The sequence below is a fragment of the Hemibagrus wyckioides genome, linkage group LG03 (assembly GCF_019097595.1).
Source record: "Hemibagrus wyckioides isolate EC202008001 linkage group LG03, SWU_Hwy_1.0, whole genome shotgun sequence".
Taxonomy (NCBI): Eukaryota; Metazoa; Chordata; class Actinopteri; order Siluriformes; family Bagridae; genus Hemibagrus; species Hemibagrus wyckioides.
Genome location: NC_080712.1, coordinates 14,638,393 through 14,660,560, shown reverse-complemented (window position 1 = coordinate 14,660,560; position 22,168 = coordinate 14,638,393). Strand labels below are relative to the sequence as shown.

Genomic DNA, 22,168 nt, shown 5'->3' with positions numbered 1-22,168 from the left:
CGCTATATAAATAAATAGGTTTACAGGCCCCAGCGAGATTTGAACTCGCGACCCCTGGTTTACAAGACCAGTGCTCTAACCCCTGAGCTATGGAGCCGTGGCTGCTGCAGCGGTGTTTTTCACAGTGATTTGATAGTTGTAGTACCAACAGTACGCTCCATCTCCACCAATGCCATCTAGCGGTTCATATAGTTGTAGCATGACTTTTTGGTCATCGTATTGCAATTACTCTTCAAGCTTAACGTCAACAATGAATACGCTACGGTCAACAATAGAATCCCAATGCGTATTTGGATATTTAGTCCCTGACCATGATATGGCGTTACCCGCGCATGCATGAATGACATGCTAACATACTTATTGGACCACCTAACTAAATATTTTACCTAAATTCCAGAACACATGGGGGCGCCCTGCTAAAGCCTTAATCAAGCAAATAGCCGTATGCTCGCTGTCATTCATCGACACGTTATATCTTGGTCAGAAATGATCTGATGCAGTTGATCTGTAGAATATGGCCATGGAATATACCCAGGATAAGATGCCAGTCTCTCACAGGGCGCCATAAACACAAGCATTCATACCTAGCCGAAATTAGATTAGAGAGGTGGGAGGAAGCCGGAAAATACACATTGACATGGGAAGAACATGCATAAAACCTTGATTTAGGTTAGCAACTCAAGATTAAACTTGCGGTCAATCTGGGGAGTCTGGAGCTTTGAATTGGTAATGCAACCAACTGAACTCTTCGCAAGAAAATATTAATACAATATTTTGTATTATTGGTGATAATGCTTATATACACTAATTGGACATTTTGTTGAGAACATTATACTAATACAGTGTAGGACCTCCCTTTGGTCTCAAAATGCCCTAAATATTTGGCATGGATTCCATTAGATATTCGAATTCTTTAGAGATTCGGGTCCATGTTGACATGATTGCATCAGACAATTCATGCAGACTTTACAGGTGCCCTTTTATGCTGCAAATCTCTCCTTCTACCACATCCCAAACGTGCTCTTTTGGATTCTGATCGTTGAGCTCATTGTAATGTTCTTGAAATTAGTTTGAAACGACTTTTACTTTTACGACGTTTACTTTTGATATGGTGCATTATCATTCTGGACGTAGCCCTTAGATGTTGTGTCAGTTGTGGCCCTGAAGGGATGCACACAGTCAGTAACAATATTCAAATAGTCTGTGGCGTAATGAACAGTCGAATACGATCATGCAAAAACCTTAAGTGCAATTTGTTGCGACTTTCTCAGTCCTTATTTATGTATGAATAAGACATAAATCGGCGTTTTTTTTCAACCCATGATCTGTCTAACGTGAGTACATACAGTGGGATTAATTGTGTTTTGGTCCTAACCAATACTCAAATAGCCTGTGGTTTAATGAACAGTCGTTTTTAACATTACAATGTTCACGTGCACTTTGTGCTGCTAAAGATTCGGCGCTCGCGTCGCTAAACCTCAGGTTCGAATCCCGCTCTAGCTTTTTTGTTTGTTTTTGTTTTTTAAACTTGGGTTTGGTTTAAGTGTTATTGCGTTAACTATTTAACGATACTTCTTTCTGTAAACTAGCTCTTACAGAAATTACAGAAACATTACAGAAACATTGCTATATTTACATGACGTTGTCAAAAAAAATTATTGTTAGACATTAATTGCTTTATAAAATACATATGACACTCGTAAAAGAGCATTAAATATCTAAATTAAATTTCCAAGTATTCCAAAAAAATATTCCCCACACCTTCTCTACCAGCCGGGACTGCTGATACAAGGTTGGGTCCATGGAGCCATATTATGACCCGGAATCACTCTTCAGCTGTACACTTTTGGTGAATCTGTGACCACTGCAGCCTAAGCTTTCTGTTCTTGACAGACAGAACTGGGTTCTAACATGGTATTTTGCTGTTCTTGTCTGTCAGCCTCAAGGTTCAATGTGGTTTGCATATTAAGATACTTCTCTGCTCACCACAACTGTACACAGATACAGTGCTTATCTGAGTTACTGTATGCTTTCAACTTGAACCAGTCTGTTCATTGTCTATTGACCCCTATTGTTTCAATCTGTAGAACTGCTGCCTAATGGATAATTTCCTTTATTGCACAAATCTGTGTAAACTATAGAGACTGTTGTATGTGAAAATCCCAAGACACAATAGTTATAGATATACTGAAACCAGCCCATCTGGTCAAATATGTCACTGTCAAAATCACTGAGATCACATTTTTTCCCTATTCTGGTGACTGATATGAACATTACCTGAAGCTGTTGGCCTGTATCTGGATGATTTTATGAACTACATTGCTGCTATATGATTGGCTGATTAGATACTTGCATGAATTTGTATGTGTCCAGGTGTTCCTTATAAAGTGTCTGGTGGGTGTAAACTTATTTAATAAAACCCATCAAAGGCACACACACACACACACACACACCTGTGACTTTATCATAGTTCTGACAATTATCTACCATAGTGCTGACAATTATCTACCATGCACACAACAATGGTGAATAGGACAGATGTTCTACAGTCAGCAACTAGCATCAGAGTGGCTGTGATTGGCAGCAATGGCTGTGCCAAATTGCTTCTATCTAGGATGCCTAGGGTCTAGATCAGCCAGGATAGTCTGGATGTTATGGGGGGGTCCATCATGTATGAATTCTATTCCAAGGAAAGGATAAGCTGGTCTGTAAAGTGTTGATTAAATACAAAAACCTGCTGCTTTATTCTAAATGGTAAAATTAGAATACAGGTGTCCACGGATAAAGCAGTACTGTCACATCTTTGTTATCCTTCACTTCGATAGAAATTGCTCTACAGTCTGAAAGTCCCATTTCAACGACTTCGTTTCTGGAATAAAAAAAAAAAACTAAACTAAACAAACACGACCAGCCAAACCGGTTTGTCTTATATAGTCTACGTGTGTGAAAGACTGAAGGCAGGCAGGATTTATGCAGATGTATCTAGAGCCGTTGGTGTTTGGTGACATGTTTGGACTCGGTGGGCTATGTGCTCCTGTGTCAGTAATGTAGAAGGTTTGGAGGTTCATCTCGGTGCGGTTTCTCCTGCTCTGAGCAGCGACGCGCGGAGTGGGTTGAGCTACATGTCAACGCACTTACGAGATACGAGCCACTGCGCTACCGACTAGTTGGCTGTGATGGACGAACGAGAAACCCGAATCGGAGTTGATGTGGATATACACGAATGACTCGAACGAATGTTTTACCTGATGCTTGTTTTAATCGTTTATTACTGACACCAATTAAGCGGAGCTGTCGCCATGAAAATGAGACGGATATTTTTACCCAGATGCTGCTCTTTCTCTCCCTAGCGTGCCCTAAGCCAAGTAAATGTGAGTGAACAAATTCAGTCATTTTATATTTCTATAATCGTTTTATAGTATGCAGGGTACATGAACGGTGTGTTACAGTGATTTCGGTAGGCTGAACGTTAAATTGTTTGTTTTTTATCTTTGCATGCCGACGCGTCGGGAACATGTAGCTGTTTGTACGGTGGCCTGAAATCAGAAGAGTGTGTTTTACGATACATTTGATGCTTTCAGGGACACAATGTTGCTGGCCTCGGCCGCGGTGGTATGGGAATGGCTGAATGAACACGGCCGCTGGAGGCCCTACAGCCCGGCTGTGTCTCATCACATCGAGGCGGTGATCCGAAGTGAATCCCGTGGAGGGAGCGTCGTGCTAGGCCAAGCCGACAGCCGCCTCGCGCCCTACATCATCGACTTACAGTCCATGCATCAGTTCAGGCAGGACACAGGTAAGACAAGGGATATCTCAACGAAGGCCATTTTAACGCTGAATCGGGTTTTATGAGAGAATTCGGAACATGTGGTTTTCAGTAATCCAGAAATTCTTGTGGTCTAAGATGTGTTCTTGTATTAGGTTTTAATCTTGGGGATACTTTTTCGCTTGTGCACGTTAACACACTCTCGTCGCCTTAGAGTTTGATGTACAAGACATTGAAAAGTGGTCGTAGTACTAGAAACACTCCTAGCAGGTTTCAGCAAGACGCTGCTTTTGTCGGTTGCTTTTGTCATGAGCGGTCATGTGTTGCAACAGTTCAGTATAGTTGTAGTTCACACCCTTTCCAGTAAGCCGTGTCAGTCATGACAAGTTGATAGTTAACAGAGAAGTTGCAGTGAACGTGTGGGTTTTTGTTTTTTTTGTTTTTGCAACGCTCGGTCACAGTGCTGTTCAGTTAGAATCTGCGACGGTCCAGATACGTAAAGGTTCTTGCTTACATAGCATCACTTACGGCTGAGTGGCGACAGCTGTTATTCCCCAATGTTTGGCCATTAGCGATTGGTTTATAACAAGAAATAAGACTATTTGAAATGCTTATGTTTTGTTTTGCCACATTACATTTTGTTGACTAGAGGCATGTACTCATGCCTCTAGTTATGGAAACATAACTGGTTTGAATTTGACTTGGCGAAGAAGTATGTTTAATCTTCCCGACCTTTTCCTTAACCAAGTCACGTTTTCAGTTTTTGTCTGTTTGAATAAAATGTAAAAATCTAAGAACGTTTGTGAAAACTCTCCCCTTTCTCACCTAATATCTAGCCCTGTAGCTAATTTCTGGCCTGATGAGTTGCCATTACTTAAATAATCAGAAAAGCCACAGCAGAGGATCTACAGAAGATAAACTAGTTCATATTTCGAAAACCTGACTTGCTGAACCTGGGCCAGTTTTGTTTTTTAAGCTCTGCTACCTTGTTTTTTTTCTTCAAGTACTTGGTTAGGCATGTTGTAATAAGGTATAGTAAAGTACAAGGCATGCTGGGTCCATATCTGAACCACGGTCTAACAGTTGATGACCCCTGGTCTAACATGATGGAGAGAATGAAAAAGTGACACCATAAAACAGCTGTTTTTCTTCAAGCCACATTTTTGTACTATTAGAACAAGCCTTACTTAAGCAGCTGTTGCTCTTGAGGGAAATCTGACGAGATGAAATGAATCACAACAAGGCAAGTAGATGAAAAGTGAGACAGTATTTCGAATCATATAAACACAGAGAATGTTCTGTTTGGATGCATCATATTTCACGTTTTAACTACTTTTATTTTTGCATAGGAATCTTGGGGCAATTTTGCATTGAGTTGGGATTTGTTGTTGGAGAGACAGAAAGGCACAGAGGCAGAGAAAGGGAACACAAGTCAGCTTTCGAGTGGGGGTTGGGGGGGCTACAAACATTTGCTAGTGAGGGGTGGCTGGAAAAGAAACCATCACCCACTCTCTTTGTTGAATTGGAGGAACAGATGTGAGTGGAGAGCGTGGGACAGGATCTGCAGAGCAAACAGGAGGGGAGAAATTTACCAAGACAGAAAGATTAGCTATAGTGAGCCTGCTAATTATGTGATCAGAAGACAACATTGTTTAAAGACAAAAGAGAGCTATACCCATCCCCGATGAAAGAAATCATAGTATGGTCCTGATCATTCCCAATTGAGCAACCATTGTGTGCAATTGTTGAAGTGACCCAATCCAAAGAGTGAAGACACTTTTCTGGGTTGTTAAGTCTTTAAGGTGTCAGAGATTAGTCTGTGTAGGAAGTAATAATCTAAAATGTCTTCTCTATTACTACAATATCTACAAATGACATTGTAGACTTTGTAGCTGTTAAGTCTTTTTACAGTTAGATAAAACTAATATATAATCTTTTAGCAACTGCTTTGGTGTGCACAAACAACACAATAACCCAGTTCATTCACAATTGTTTATTGATTAATAATGTGTTTTCTGCATAGCATTTTCATCACACATTCTCAGATAATGTTATCAAAGACTTCATGGCACCTAAAGTGGGCAATTCAAAATTCGTCCAGGCATGGAATAAGCACTTTTTTGCCTGTCACCAGTGATTTAATAAGCATTTCCACCCGTTTGTGTCATGTTAGTATTTTTAATCAGATTTGAATCAGATAAGTTAAGTGACTTTATTTTTTTACAAAAGTGTTGGTGACTTTCAAAACATGTTACACTAACTTCATTAAAATGAGAAGCTTAAGGAATCCTTGTGTTTTTTTTTCAGCATTACTGTCAGGAGTAAAAGAAACAACAGAAAAGAAATATAGTGAAAAACTGAAACTTCTTGTGTTGAAACACAGACATGTGCATGCACACATACTTCAGTGATTTTGAAACAGAAGGAACATAGCTCTCTAACTCTATTTGGCAAAGGGGTTTAATGTGTGATCCAATTGTGCTAGATCTTCCATTTTACGCAGCTGGTCAGAATCAGGATCCATGCCAAATTTCATCTAAATTAGAAAACTGGACCAATGCGCACACACAAATTCTGAAGTTTCATCTAAGAGAGTTTCTCCTGCAAACATGGGCCTGGGAGATGGGCCACATTCAAGTTGAAAAATGGAGGACAAAGACACAGAAGGGGGGAGAAGTACTATGCAGGGACTGAGAAGGGGGTTAGGGGAATAATTTGGAATTGGGGACAGAAGAAGAAAACGGAGGGGCTTTAAGTTTCTCCTTCTGATTGCGCAACAGGCTGTATAGAGTTTCAACATCCCTGGGCCCCGCGTGTTTTCCAATGAAAGCCAGAGATTAATCATGCGTGCGCACTCGGACAAATTCATGCATGAATGTGTGCACACTGACACACGCAAAGCTGGGTTAGGTTTCCTTTTTGCTAATCACTTTCATGTGATCGCTTTGAGAAAAGGGCAGAGTGATAGAATTTGGTTTTCTGCTAGCATATTTACTTTTGTGATCTGGGTTAGTTTTATTTCGCAAGAACTTTCTCAGCTAAATCCCCCACCCCTATTTATTGTAAGAGGGGTTTTTGTTTGCCGTTTCCGTAGCATATACTGTTTCACACAAGTCATTGTCATATATAAAAGAGAAAAAAAGAAAATAATACAGGAGAGAATCAGAATATAAGCAATGAGTAATGAATTAAGGGAGGAGGGGAACTGTTTAAGATAAATGTTAATTTCAGTGCAAAATTGCTGAACCTGTGAGCATATATTGTAATTCTGCACTTAATCATTTTGAAAAATGTATATGTGGCCAATGAAATGGTTGTGGTATGGGCTGTATGAAACATGTCAGGCTGTGAAAATCATTTTTCCAAAAATTACAACAATTAAGCCACAAACCACATGACATTGTTTATAAAGTTGAGAATGTATATTACAGACTTTACGGTATGCTGGACTGTGTTATTCAACTTAAATTTGTGGCGACACCACAGATTGGTTTCTGCTGCTTAGACAGTAGTATTTCTCTTTTTCCCATGATGCAGTAATACTTATTTGGGAACAAAGACAATTTTATTCATAATACCTTGGTGGCTTGTACTGAGAACAGCTGACATTTTGCCTTTACTCTACTGCCTAAGAAAGTTTGAATAAAGGCACTCAGTTTGCTTGTTCAGGCTTAAAACAATTTGAATCATAAGAAGGTGCACGTTAGCTTTTTTTTTTTTTTTTTTTAAATCAATGATTATAATAAACTTATAATGTTATACCACTTTATTGGTTTTCTATGATTGTTGGCTAGTGATCTTCCAGCATCTTTTTAATTATTTGGACTTTTTCAAAAATAATTTGAGGCTAGTCTCACTATAACATGCTCCATATCCTATAGGATTACACACACTATTCTTTTCATAACTACTTAAATCTTTTAAAAGCCTTTTTGGCTTTCTAGCAGACCTTTTTATGTGATAACACAATGAGATCTCTTAATCAAAAAATAGTTACTGGACTGTTACAGACTCTGTCTGTATAAGTTATTTAAAACGTATCATGTGAATCAGTTAGTAGTGAAAACCTTAAAGTTGAATGCCTGACAATGTAAGCATTATCACTTATTCTTTACAGACTTAACATAAGAAAATTGAAGGAATTCTGTTGTGGCAATTAAACATCACCCAAAGACTAAATGTAAACTATATATAATGTACTATATATTGGGCAAACTATTTCAGTTAAATTGCTTGTCATGAGTATTGGTTTATTACAGATATTTCATTCCCTATACTGATGCTATGAAAATGTGCAATTCACAATTTTTACTGCCTGCTTTTATGTTACAATAATGTAAGATAAGGGGTTCACACAGTCAGCATGTGAGAAGTGGCTTAGAGGAACAAGAGGTCACAGAAGCAAGGCGCTCGTCACAATTGAACAGATGGGCATCTCTGTACACCTGCTTTCAGGCTTTGTCTAGCCTCAGAGGTCCTGGGATCCTGAACCTAATGTCACACTATATGATATACTAAAGCATTGACCTTCTACACACACACACACACACACACACACACACACACACACACACACACACACGTGATACAGACATCCATATACAGATGCATTTTTTTTTTTTCATTATTATTTAGGGCATATTGATTGATGTGAAAGCAGACATGACCATCTGTTGATAAGGTTGCATTATTGGTGGGGGTTTGTTTGTTTGTCTATCTATCTATCTATCTATCTATCTATCTATCTATCTATCTATCTATCTATCTATCTATCAAAAGGATTCATTGAAGAAACTATTAAATAGTTCTTTAATTAATTTTGGTGTCAGTAGACAAAATATGTTATCCACTGTACTTTACCTCTGTGACTGCTGTGTACTTCTAGCACACTCAGAAGCAAGAAATGTATTAAAGATATGAATAGAGATGTTCAGACATACAATTTTTTGCACTTTAAAAAACTCTGATTAAAAAAAGTGTGTGTATTATGAATATCTTATTTAGCAGTTTTAAACAATCAAGATCATTCAAATGTCACTGACTTTGTAAATTTGCATAAGATTGACTTATTATCCATTTTAAAAGTGTCTTCAGAAGTTTTTAAATGCGTGGAAATTGTTTCTTTTTTTCCATTTGGATGAATATCCAAAGTCAGATGGTGTTTTTGCTTTTTGTTTGTCTCCTGTTAAGTCCATTTCCAAACAGGAAAGTACTTAATCAGCTTAATGGCATGGTGAAGCTGTGCTGTTTTGAGGCATGTGAAATGAATATTTCAAACATCCTGGCTTTTGAGCATGAGCAATGCTTACAGACAGGTGTGAAAGCTTTGTTTACTATCACAGCAAGCTGCTGTTGGAGGCCCCTAGGTCTTTCATTTACTCTCAAGGTTCACCCTTTCCCCAGTGGTGCTGACTCAGAGAAATGGGCACATATGGATCAAGGGAATACTCCTCCATTCATCTAGTAATGAAAGAAAACAAGGTTATCTTTACCAAACACAAAGATCATTGCAGAGTAGTGTACAAAAGGGGCAAGGAGGAAGTGATTATCGTCTAGGCTAGTAGCTAATGAGATGAACACCTAAACACCTGGAAAGAGTCAAATCATGCCAAGTTGCTGTCTTAATCTTAACTTGCACATTCTACCTGATCAGTTAAAGTGGTGCAAGTAAAAAAAATACATCAAGTAATGTATCATGTGTTCAATGGGCCTAATAGATACTTTTTTTATTGTGACTTTGTAGGTCACTAATCTCACTATTCTGTTTGTTGAATAGAAACTGAACCACTGTTTGACTGTGTTTGATCTGGGCATGCCCATTTACAAACATGAACTAGTTTGATCTATTGTGCATACTCGCATACAACTGATTATTGGAATTTTGCATGACTAGACCAAAACCTGTTTTTCTCTTTTCTTCTTTGAGATAAACATTATTCTGTAGTTCAGTAGTTTAACTGTAGTAATAACTTCAGATAACTCAATATTGTGAAACTATATTAACTAGTTACTATATTAACTATAACCATAATGTTCTGATAATTAGTAGCTTATAAAATGTTTGTCCTATTTTCTCCTTGTTGGTAAGAAGTTGATGTGATATATGACAGTCTGAAACTGTCTGACCTCTCTTTTTTCTTCTTGCAGGTACTTTACGGCCAGTACGCAGAAGTTTCTATGACCCTGCTTCAGCACCAGGTCAGGGCTGGCTGTGGGAGTGGGAGAATGATGCCGGTTCTTGGACACCATACGACATGGAGGTGTGCATTGCCCTGCAGGCAGCACGGGATCGGCAACAGCCATGGTTGGATTTGGCACCACTTGGCTTCTGCTACCTTGTGGACTTTCAAAGCATGACTCAGATCAATCAGCAAACACAAAGACGCCGGCGCATCCAGAGGCGATCAGACATGGCCTATCCACTCGTCTCTGGGCCATTGCCAAAAGTCTCCCAAGGATGGAGCACTGGGCCTGGAGGGGCAGCTGGTGGTGGAAGCACTGCAGGTGGCGTTTCAGCTGGAGCACTTCTGGGAGTTGGAGTTTCTGGCTCTAGCACCAGTGAAAATGGTGGTCCACTCTACCCAAGTGGAACACTTTCAATGTCATCTCTTTCCCCACCTGGACAGCCATGTGCCTGCCAACAATGTATGCTTGTCTTGAGCGTGAAAGCAAATGCCATGGCATCACAAACGTTAGGACGGAGAATGCCACCCACAAAAGTACTCAGCCCTAAATCCAACCGAGGGACACTTCCATACTCTGCTACAACCTCATCCATATCAAATTCATACTCACACACACTGCCTCATGGGCTGTCCTTGAACCGATCCCTCTCACAAGAACGCAAGAATGCTGCTGCTTTTGCTCAGTCTTTGTCCATGCTAACCTCTAACACTGCCAATCTTTCACTGTCCTCCAATCGCCCACCTCCTCCATCTTTGCCCCCTCCACCACCTCCACCAACATCCCATCATCAGTCTTTATCCATGCCAAGCTGCACCACAACAACATCATCTCTATCAGTGCCAACTGCAACACTCATCACTGTGGCCACAAGCAGCACGTCATGTTCGTCCTCATCATCAGCGTCAACAGCTGTTCCACCCCAGCGTTCTGCAGCCTGTGCTGCTCCTTTGCCCCCTCGTGCCAGTCTGGCAGGGCTGAGTCGGCCAGCACTACAGAGAATTGCCATGGCGCAATCCCGGGCACTCATCGCCTCTGGGTGAGAAATGGCTACTATTGTTTTGTTATACTGTTATACTTGTTGTAATTTCCTATGATACAAAATATAATTTATGTACCAATTAAGTTACTTTTTCCCATTTTTGTGTCCTGGTTGCCAGACTGCAATATCATCACTTGTTGACGGTGTTGAAAGTGTCAACATAACTACTAATGTTTAGCAGACCACTTTGTGTCTTTAGAAATAATTATCAGTGTCAATTTGGTTCCTCTGCAGGCATTCATTCAGTTTGAGGGCATCAGTACTTTTTTTAAAGAAGAGTTTTTAATTTGTTCTGACATCTATTTATAACAACACTGATGCATTTAATGCACTGAAAATATGTTTCAACCAAAGAGAAAAAAGTTTCTCTTTCTTTCTTCTTTCTTTTTCTCTTTTTTCAAAAGTTGCGTAGAATTTCCTGCATGATTTTAAATCTAGCCCCTATTCTTAGTGTTTTCACTGTGATTAGATGAGTAGTGGTGTTGTGAAGCATCATTGTTAGTGTCATGGTTTCATGTTTAATCATGGTGTATGATCACATGGTTAACACCCCATGATCCTTAATAATGTGATGCCATATAAACAACATGTTTTAGACCAGGCTGTCACATTTGAAACATTAACATATTTAGTAGTGAACATGTTCTTGTGTCATGTATCTCTGGTTAGAGTTTAGAGAACCAAGAGATTTTCCTAGTCTCATATCCATTTCATGTAGTTCAGGTGACACTTGCATGGTCTTTGTACAATTGCATGCACCAGTGTTGCACATTTTTCACATTAGTGGATGTACAGACTTGTTGAATGTTAATATTTATACTCCTTATTGGTGTGTGTGTGAGTAAAAATTATTGGGGGATTGTTTGTAGGCTGCATGTTTATATGTGCACACTTATGCAGTGCAGTGTGGGGGAGTGTGTTTCTCACACTGCTAAATCATCCAGCACGTCTCTGCTTGATGACCATCTGGGGACAGAACTGAGCATTTGAACAGTGAAGGAATGAAGCTGAAGTAAGTGAAGGGGGAAAACACTGAAAAGAGGATTGTGAGCAGAGTCTGGGAGGGGGGTACTGAATCTCCCTCAGTCTGCCCACTTCCCACATTTCTGTCTCTCCCTCTCATCTCCACCCACTTCCCAGGCTTTTACCCCACCCCCACCCCCATTGTGTGTTCCTCTAGGGTTTCTATGGAAACCTTTTGTTGGCATGGCAAAGCCTAGTCAGCATTAGCAACACAATGCTGCTTCCATCAAGTGTGTGCATGTGTATGTGAAGGGATGAAAATGCAATCATTATTGCATTGTACTACATGTGCCTATTTTGAGTTATGAGCTTTGAGCATGCTACACATGTTTAGGCAGGAGAGATGCAACAACTGTCTGGATTCTAATGGAAAGCCAGTTGTCTAGAACTTGTGGAAATAAAATAATGGCCAAAGCCAACAAAGTATAGAAATTGCATAGAAGCTGATGTTTGAGCAGATTAGAGAACAGGGAATTATGGGCCAGAAATGGTCATCAGGAATGGCTTTTATTGACTCATCCCATTAATAATAAGCAACAAAACTTCATAATAAATGGAAAGGGATGTAAATGATTGCTTAGGTTATAAAAAACATTCATGTCTCATAGTAAAACACACAAAATTGTAACCATTGTTTAAATACCTGCTGCGAAGCACAGAGAAAAATTTATATAAGAAATTAGTTCTCTGTAGTCCTAGGAAGCCTTAATCATTGCTTGCATCTAATTAGTTTGATGGTAGCCCCTCGGATCTGAGCAAACTATCAAGCAAAATCTAACTTAAAAACATATCCATAGTGCTACATAAACATATCACTTACTGCTGTGATGGGTTTACTATAATTTAATAAATTAATGCTTTTTTTTAATGAATTTCTTCTCATGTGCAAATGTACTGAGCTGTAATACATTTTTAAACATGACATCTCTCTGAAATTTGAATTGAATGAGGTAGGAATTTTGTGATATTTGGGCTAAACCAGTAGAAAATTAATTGGATTCCCATTATATGGGTGTGTCCGTGTGTGTAAGCATGCACTGAAACATTAGACTCTAAAGTACTTTCTCTCCTCCCCCACCTCTGCAAACAATACGACTTAACTAGACCCTCGAAGACGAAGGCTAAAATGGCCAACGTCCTAACAAGTCTAAACTCAAATAAAGAGAGTTTTTATGTGATTTAGTCAGGGGAGATTATGATAATGCTGAAGGATCCATTCATATGATGTGTTGTAGCATATTTTCAGGTAGCAGCATAGCTGTGTGTGTTTGTGTGCGTGTGAGAGAGAGGCAGAATGAGAGTGTATCTTGTCATATTGAAATACTAGCTTGTTGCTCAAAACAGTTTTGTTTCCCTGATTCAATTGTTAAATGGCTGGGTTTGCCCCTTCATGGGAAGTCTTATGACCTCACGTTAGATTCGTTCTGACGCTGACTTTGAATGTCAGCTAACCACAAATCTTTGTTTGGTTTCTGCTTTAGATGTTATGAACTATGCTCTCTTTGTAGAGCTACTTCTTTGTAAAGTTTTTATATGATTAGTTTTGAACATTTAAATTAGGAGTACATAGAATGAAGCATTTGACAGATGATTATTCTTAATCTTAAACCTCTCTTGTATAGATATTTAAATACATTAAAATATATATTTTTTTCAATTACAATCTCTGTCCACTCATATTTGTCATATTATTATAATCTTGTTAGGTGTCATTTTAGCAGATGGTTTTCTATGAAAGTTGTGAAACCACTTCTATTCTCATTCTTAATTAAGTTATCTGTAATAAAAAAAGTCATGAGTAATAATGAGAGGAGGAAGAGGAGTCTAATCATTCTATTAATGCTTTTTGCATCAGCTATATATACATTTGAAAAGTATCTCTCTTCTGTTTGAGTAACAGTAAGTCCAATTAAACTTAACACTAAAATAAATGTAAGAATCCAAGTTCACCATTCATTTAATTGAAGATCTTGTATTTCACCTATCCAGTTATCCAAAATGTACAGAAATCATCATAATTGGCTTATGTCCACATTGTCAGCACCACATACTGACAAAATGGCATAGTTCTGAGCCAGGATAGGCTGTTAGCAATTCTTTGTAAGAGGCTAATGTTTTAAAATATGTCTGTAGGCTCATTTATGTGTGTCTAAATGTAGGAGAGTGTTTCTGTAGGCTGTTTTTGTATTAGCTTGTGACAGACATACAATCTGTTGCAGATGTGATGCTTATGTGTTGTCGGCTCAGTCACCAGATGGGAATTAATGGTTTAGGGCTGTAGGAAAGCAGGAGAAAACCACAAGAATTTTATATATGTGGAATACAGTTGAAAAGTGTTTTATCTTGTGATCAAGACACAAAAATACATTTTTTGTCTTTATGTATTATTGCTTTTTTAAAAAAAAAAAAACACATTCAGGCTTTTTTTTTAATTGAATAATTTGGATAGATACTCATACAATAGTATTCACTCATATTCAGTAAGTACTATATCTATGCTTTAAATATGGAAAAGCTTTGCTGAAAAAATTGTGTATTAGCAAACTACAATAAGTATTACCTTAAAATGTGTATGTGGATGGTAGACAGACAGACAGACACTTTATTCATCCCAAAGGGAAATTCACACAGTATTACAACTATGCCAGTACTGTGCCACTAAAGACAGTATTGCAGAGCAGCCACACTCGAAAAAATGTTGTTACTATTTATAGGTATTAGTATTCTTACTAACTTTAGGATATAGGTCAATAGACAGACAATTTAAGTTAAATTGTTCATTGCCTTGTCTGCTAGTAGAGCCAATGTGGGATGGATTTCCGGTATGTCTAATGTATCTTGATACCCTGCCAGTTTGTGAAAAATATTATTTAACTCTGTTTGTGTATATATATATATATATATATATATATATATATATATATATATATATATATATATATATATATATACATACATATACTTAAATTAATTTGATTAGTGTGGTATGTGAAGGTTTTATGTTGTGTGTGTAAGTGCGTATATATATATATATATATATATATATATATATACATACATATACTTAAATTAATTTGATTAGTGTGGTATGTGAAGGTTTTATGTTGTGTGTGTAAGTGCGTATATATATATATATATATATATATATATATATATATATATATATATATATATATATAAAATCAGAATTGACCTAATGTATTTTTGCTTTTGTTTTTGTTGTTCTTCATAGTGTGCCAACAGTGCCAGTGAAAAACCTCAATGGTTCCAGTCCCATCCATCCAGCTTTAGCAGGTGAGGCTGTAAAATATGAACTAACATAATTCCATCTGATTCACAATACTTTACAATTTTGAGCTAATTCTTAAAATATTTTGAAACAAATTTGAATGAAGAAAGAATTACTACTTATTCTATTTTGCTAAATCATAAACAATATTAAACATTGCATTCTTGTCTACTTAAAAGTAAAGAACTCATATTACTATGCACAAGAATTAAATATTATAAACAGAATATACTTATGATTCACCGTATTTAAAAAAAATAAAAAATAAAAAAATGTGTGAATTTTGCTCAAAAAATGTATTTGAATGAAACCAGTGTCTTACTTGGGACTTGAGAAAATGGGCAACTTAAACAGCTTTAGCTAAATTGTCTATTTTCCATAGCCTCTGGTGGTGTTTTTAAGCTAAATTGCTTATATTAACTGTTATAACATGACCAACTAGCTCTCTGTATATATTTTTAACACATATTGTCATATTTTTGCATTGTGATGCATTGTGTAACCATGTATAGTTACACCACTCATGTATGTATATACATTACAGGAATCACAGGTATTCTGATGAGTGCAGCGGGGCTGCCTGTTTGTTTGACTCGTCCTCCTAAACTGGTGCTGCACCCACCTCCTGTCAGCAAAAGTGACATCAAGCCCATCCCTGGTCTTGGACACTGCTGCCGGAAAACCACCAAAAAACAGGCTCGCAAAGGTATGACTCAACACATACAGACAATATATGCAGATTACAACTTTCTGTATTTTATTATAAACTAATATTTTTTGTTTGATACAACATGCTGAGACTGATGACTCATATCCTTCATAAATATATAAATATAAATGTTTAATTATTTCTCCTGAAATTGTACTTAAACAAAATTTTTCTTCTTCTTTCTAGGCAAGACTCCAGAGGAGGTGGTGAAGAGATACCTACAGAAAGTCAGGAATCCTCCTGAAGAGGTATAACATCATGTTCTCACTCTCTTTTCTCTTTTGGTGTACTCTTGTGTTGAACTTTAAAGATATCACATAAGCCTTACCACATATTGCTTTGAAGTGAGTTGATAAAATTTGGTCTCAACATTTCACTTGTTCAGTACTCAGTATGAAGGAAACAAATATTGTTATTAACCTTGTGTAAAGGTTTGTGTTCTCTTAAATTTGAAAAGAGAGTCAGGAGTGTACAAATGCAATTTAATATAGTTTTTAATCAATAAAATAATATCACTGATTTCTATTAGGACTGCACTATCTGTATGGAGCCTTTGGCTGGCCCCTCTGGTTATAAAGGTCCAGGTGTGGGTGCAGTGTCCCGTGCGGAGTCAGTGGGTCGACTGACACAGTGTGGCCATCAGTACCATCTACAGTGCCTGGTAGCGATGTACAATAATGGCAACAAAGATGGCAGCTTGCAGTGTCCCACATGCAAGACGATCTACGGTGTGAAGACAGGCAACCAGCCACCTGGGAAGATGGAATACCATGTCATTCCTCACTCACTCCCAGGACACCCGGACTGCAAAACTATTCGCATAATATACAACATACCACCTGGCATACAGGTAACATGTATTTGGATACTATTTGACTAAAAATCTTTTTTAAAAAAGAGTAAGACATTTTTGCAATATGTATGTAATAATATTTTTGTTGTTGAAGGGCTCTGAGCACCCAAACCCAGGAAAGCCTTTCACAGCAAGAGGATTTCCACGCCATTGCTATCTTCCAGACAGTGAGAAAGGACGGAAGGTATTTTGTTTTGTAATTCTGTTAATAATTGCAATAAAGCCCCACTGTATGTACTGTAGTGTGTATATGCATTGTATGTATATATACTGTGTATATACATCTATAAGGTTTTGCTGGTTTGTTAAATAGCATTTCCTTTGCCATTAACAGCAAAACGTTTGACCCACTCTTTTGCATTCTGTAATACTACATTATGATTAAAGTTATTCATTTGTATTCATAGGTATTGAGACTTTTATTGGTAGCATGGGACAGGAGGCTAATCTTCTCAGTGGGTACTTCTAGCACCACGGGTGAGTCGGACACAGTCATCTGGAATGAAATCCACCATAAAACCGAGTTTGGCTCCAACCTTACAGGCCATGGCTACCCTGACCCTGGCTATCTGGACAATGTGTTGGAGGAGCTAAAGGCCCAAGGCATGACAGAGGAGGATGGACAACAGCTGTGAGGAGCAGGAAATTGCAGGAGAAAAGTGTAGAGTCCAAACAAAGGCCTGAACTTTGAGAAGTGGACATAAAATGGATGAGGGGCATAACTGGACACTTGGGATTTTTGGTTGGGTTTTGGGAAATTTATGTTTTGGGAAAAGTCATTTCTGAGGCACAAAGTATGTGTTTGTATGTGTGTTTGCTCATTTGCTCAGTTGTGGACCAAACGTTATACATAAATGATGGAGAGCAGTGGTTTGACTACATCAGGCATTGCTGGCCCTCTAATTTGTTAATTGATATTGATTAATAAATAGACAGCACTAATACCAATATATGAAAAGAGTGTTGAAAGAAAGAAAATAGAAAAAGTTTCAGGGACAGAAGGAAAAGAAAGTAGACTGGATAAAGAGATTTGAAATGGAGGGGAAGGAAACTTGTAGTAGCCTAAGCAGATGAATGAGAATAAGAACGGCCAAAGAATGTAGTTTTAATTTCATAAAGTAATAAATTAGGTATCTGTGGTGGTAGAGCAGTAGTAAACACGTGTGTGTGTGTGTGTGTGTGTGTGTGTGTGTGTGTGTGTGTGTGTGTGTGTGTTTGAAGTTGAGAAGAAAACCTTGTGCCCTCAAAAAATGATATTTTCATAAAAAACATTCCTTATTTCATATGATTGAGTTATATAATCTGATCTGAGTGCTTAACTTGTATCAGGATTGCTGTTATCATGTAATACCATTCCATGTATTAGAATTTATTTCCTATAATTCCTTTTTATTGCATTATTTTTGTGTGAGTCATGGATGATTATATGTGGGTGTGACTCAGAGTGCTGAGTCTGTCAAACTACCCTGTCACAGAGTTGTAAACACCTACGGTGTAGTTTCTGTAGTATAAGAGAATGCTTAGTGTGGACTGAAAAGTGACTGAAAAGATTTCTGTTGGTGTTTAGTTTAAAAATCATAGGTCCTTTTCAGTCCAGGTTTACACATATTCTTGGTAGCCATAATTTCTCCATATTAAATATGTATCAGTACCTCATTGAGGTATTGGGTATGATTAAAATGTCCTGGCTTTTCATAGTGATAAGTGTTAAAGGACAAATTTGTATATGATACAGCACATTGGAGGACTTTAATATGTTTAGTGATGTTATAGTAGAAGAGTCCTAGTACAAGGAAGTTAAATTTAAACAGGTTATGAGGAAAGAATGGAAGGTCAAGCAGCAGCTTGGTATTTAAACATCAATATATAGTAAAAACAGTAATACACTAAATGGCCAAAAGTATGCGGACAGCTGACCTTTTGCCAAAAAAGCTGTAAGCAAATAATTGTGTTGGATGTCTTTGTATGCTGTAGCATTATGATTTCTTTTCCCTGTGCTCAAAGCAAGGTCCATAAAAACTGGTGTTGAAGAACTTAAGTGGACTGCAGAGAGTCCTGGCCTTAAACCCACTGAACGCTATTAGGATGAATTGGAATGCCAATTCTGCACACAGGCCTCCTAACTTAAAGCCATTTCCTGACCTCCCTAATGCTCTTGTGGATGAATGAGCACAAATCCTCACAGCCACACTCCCAAATCTGGTGGAAAGCCTTCCTAGAACAGTGGAGGCTGGTGTTAATCATTCTTAATTCCTATGGTTTTTGAATGGGCACATATATTTGACTATATAGTGTATTACAGACACAAATTTATATACCCTTAAATTTCATATTTAAACCTGTTCTCTAGATTCAACACTGAATTGGTGGAATCTGTTTGCAGATTAATTCAAGAATGGCCTTAGTGTTGGTTCATATTAAAAGATGCATTTGGATTTTTTTTGTGTGTGTCTGTGTTCCAAGCTGTGTTGCACTGCCTTCCATACCCCCCCTCTCTGTTGTCCAGTTTGTGTGTTCAGTCAGCAACTGACCTGTTCTGTCTTTGACCCAAATATGTGCCATAATTGTGTCTCTGTAAGAGTGAAAACATGCATGTGTGAGCACAGGTGTCAACTGTATGCATGCATTTGTGCTTGATTGCGTTTGTGTGTATGTATGTATGGTGTTTGATTTGACCAAATTTAAGGTACAATTATTTTCTTATTTTCTGCATGCTTTTCTTTTCAGAACATTTTAGTGCAATGGTGCCTGCATTTCTTTCTTTCTTCCCATTTCAAGTTAAATATTTCACACCTTAAGGTACTAGGTTATAGAACTCACCAGTCTTTCTGAAGTGTACAGAAATTCTCTGTATTTGTCAATGTCTTTTCTTTGTGAAAAGGAACCTAAATGTAGAATTCTCTGACTGTGTAAAAATGTCCTATTTTCTGAGGAGAGTCACCTCCCTCTTCTCATTAACACCTAAACAACGGAAATCTCAAGTCATTCACAGTCATGTTTGGGAGATGTGTGTGAAATGGATAATATTTACCTTTTTTATTGTATTTTCTGCACTGCAGGAAGTTTGGATAAATACATGATCAAAACAGCTAAATATGTGTATATAGTAATGGGGGGTGTAAATACAACAATTTGAGCTATGTTAAATGATAAAAAAAAATAAAGAATGGGTAATAGTTGCTTGAGTTCTATGATTACAATTTTTTAATAAATACACTGATTAGTTGATGGTTATGTAGTGGTGACAGTGTCATTGTGCCCAAAGCTCATGGATGCATGTGGGGAGCAAAGGCTAGCCCGTCTTGCCCGATTCCACAGAAAAGCTGCTGAAAATCATCTTGCTGCATCGCCACAAACCAGTCAGAGTGCCCATGTTGCCCCATGTCCACCACTGAAAGCGTCTACAGTGGGCATGTGAGCATCTGAACTGGACCATGGATCAACAAAAGAATTTGGTTGGGTCTAATGAACCACATTTGCTTTTCATATAGGTGACCAGGTGTGAGTTAATTACCTAGGGATGAGTTGGTAGCAGTATGCACAATTAGAGGCAAAGTGATGCTCTGGGCAATGTTTTGCTTGGAAACCTTGGTCCCTGGCACCCATGTAGATGAAACTTTTACATGTACCCCCTTCCTAAACACTGGAGCAGGCCAAGTACATCCATTCATGGCAATAGTATTTCCTGCTTGCAATGGCCTTTTTCAGTAGGGTACCCTGCTACACTGCAAGAAATGTTCAGGAATAGTTTAAGGAAATATGCCAAAGATAGCCTCCACACTTTTCAGATGTCAAACTAATCAAGTCCTTTATGTTGTGAGGGATCCACCTCACAACATAAAGGACTCAATGGACTGCTACTAATGTGAACAATATGCGCTTAGAGGTCTCGACGAGTCAGAGTTTTTTGGTGGCCCAGGGGTACCCTATGCAATATGAGGCCAGTGGATTTATGTACAGTAGCCATGTAGCCACACTGGTGGTCTCAGCCCGGCTAGCTCAGTCGGTAGAGCATGAGACTCTTAATCTCAGGGTCGTGGGTTCGAGCCCCACGTTGGGCGATAAAGCTTTTCTAGTGGCGAACAATGCTCATGTGAAAATCTCCACGTATAGCGTGGTCAGTTGTGTTTTGGCCGTACCTTCCATTGATCAGACTGATTTTTGTCTAAGTAAAAAGTCCTATCCATCAAAGAGTTCTCACTAATTAGAACGGGACAAACCAACAACATGCGCCAACATGAATCACGCAAATAGAACATAATCCATATCCCTGGTGGTCTAGTGGTTAGGATTCGGCGCTCTCACCGCCGCGGCCCGGGTTCGATTCCCGGTCAGGGAACGTGGCTTTTTCCGTCCCTGGACCATACTTGTTAGTCGACGACGTTTTCTCACGGGCATGTTTGAAAAGTACGTGATTATCTTTTACCAAGAAAACACAGCAAAAGTTCAGCGAAGCTGACCATGAAAGTTTTGCAGCAAGTGAAATGAATTACAATGAAATCTAGACGCATGTGGAAAAAGTTTCACGTTCGATTTCACTGGGGGTACAAATCGAGCGTTTCGAACGCTACGTTTAACTGCAACGTCCGGTTTCGGCTACCAGTGCTTAAAAAGAAGCTTCCTTCGAGCCGGATTCGAACCAGCGACCTAAGGATTTCAGTGTAAACCGCTACAGTCCTCCGCTCTACCAACTGAGCTATCGAAGGGCTATGATACTAGAAAAATAATAACATTCTTGAAATTCCTCAGTCTCCATATTCTATAAATTCTTTATTTGGATAAAAGTTAATATTCTGTGTAGAAGTGTAGAATCCCAGCCTGTGCTAGACGAAATCTGGCTAGTTGTAATATTTACCCTGCTAGTGGTCAATGGGGGATTTTGTTGTAAAATCAATAAACTATGGCGGTTGCACCCTCTAGCGGATAAGAGTACTTCATCGAAACAGATGAGGTCTATTTTGATCTATTACTTTGATCCGCTAGAGGGGGCAAACGCCAACCTTGTAACACATATCTGCTCGAAACACAGCACAGCAAAAAAAGTTTGTAATATGATTTTGACCCTTGACAGTCCCATCAAATTATTTTAACCAAGTTATTTTAACTGATCATTTGCCTTATTGCCTTCCTCTCCAACCTCCACATTATACAAATTAAACTGTGCATGCCTCCACTTCCTAGCAAATTTTCTTCTGTTCCTGACTTTTTTCAGTGAGGACATATTCACGATCACGAATTCAGAACCAGGAAACGGGAATGACAACAAAACAAAATGTTCAGAATGAACATAAAGCATCTTAAGA

The 22,168-nt window shown here is 38.3% G+C and overlaps 1 protein-coding gene and 4 non-coding genes across 5 annotated transcripts; 3 read left to right on the top strand and 2 right to left on the bottom strand.

Annotated features, from left to right (window-relative positions):
* Nucleotides 1–24: 24 nt before the first annotated feature.
* On the bottom strand, nucleotides 25–97 carry trnat-ugu (transfer RNA threonine (anticodon UGU)). Its single transcript has one exon. It is a non-coding gene; the product is annotated as a tRNA-Thr (tRNA).
* A 2,847-nt stretch (nucleotides 98–2,944) lies between these two features.
* Nucleotides 2,945–20,067, top strand: dtx4b (deltex 4, E3 ubiquitin ligase b). Its single transcript, XM_058385738.1, has 9 exons — nucleotides 2,945–3,371; nucleotides 3,582–3,796; nucleotides 9,914–10,988; nucleotides 15,247–15,308; nucleotides 15,848–16,009; nucleotides 16,199–16,260; nucleotides 16,542–16,862; nucleotides 16,960–17,049; nucleotides 17,273–20,067. Coding segments are annotated over exons 1-9 (2,217 nt in total). The 5' UTR covers nucleotides 2,945–3,369; the 3' UTR covers nucleotides 17,501–20,067.
* Nucleotides 20,068–20,853: 786 nt separating this feature from the next.
* trnak-cuu (transfer RNA lysine (anticodon CUU)) lies at nucleotides 20,854–20,926 on the top strand. The gene has a single exon. It is a non-coding gene; the product is annotated as a tRNA-Lys (tRNA).
* Nucleotides 20,927–21,132: 206 nt separating this feature from the next.
* trnae-cuc (transfer RNA glutamic acid (anticodon CUC)) lies at nucleotides 21,133–21,204 on the top strand. Its single transcript has one exon. It is a non-coding gene; the product is annotated as a tRNA-Glu (tRNA).
* Nucleotides 21,205–21,484: 280 nt separating this feature from the next.
* Nucleotides 21,485–21,571, bottom strand: trnay-gua (transfer RNA tyrosine (anticodon GUA)). The gene is given in 2 exon segments: nucleotides 21,485–21,520; nucleotides 21,535–21,571. It is a non-coding gene; the product is annotated as a tRNA-Tyr (tRNA).
* Nucleotides 21,572–22,168: the final 597 nt, after the last annotated feature.

Coding starts and splice junctions, on each gene's coding strand:
- dtx4b (XM_058385738.1), top strand. Junction 3,797..9,913: donor TCAGTTCAGGCAGGACACAG/GTAAGACAAGGG, acceptor TTCTTCTTGCAG/GTACTTTACGGCCAGTACGC. Junction 10,989..15,246: donor CGGGCACTCATCGCCTCTGG/GTGAGAAATGGC, acceptor TGTTCTTCATAG/TGTGCCAACAGTGCCAGTGA.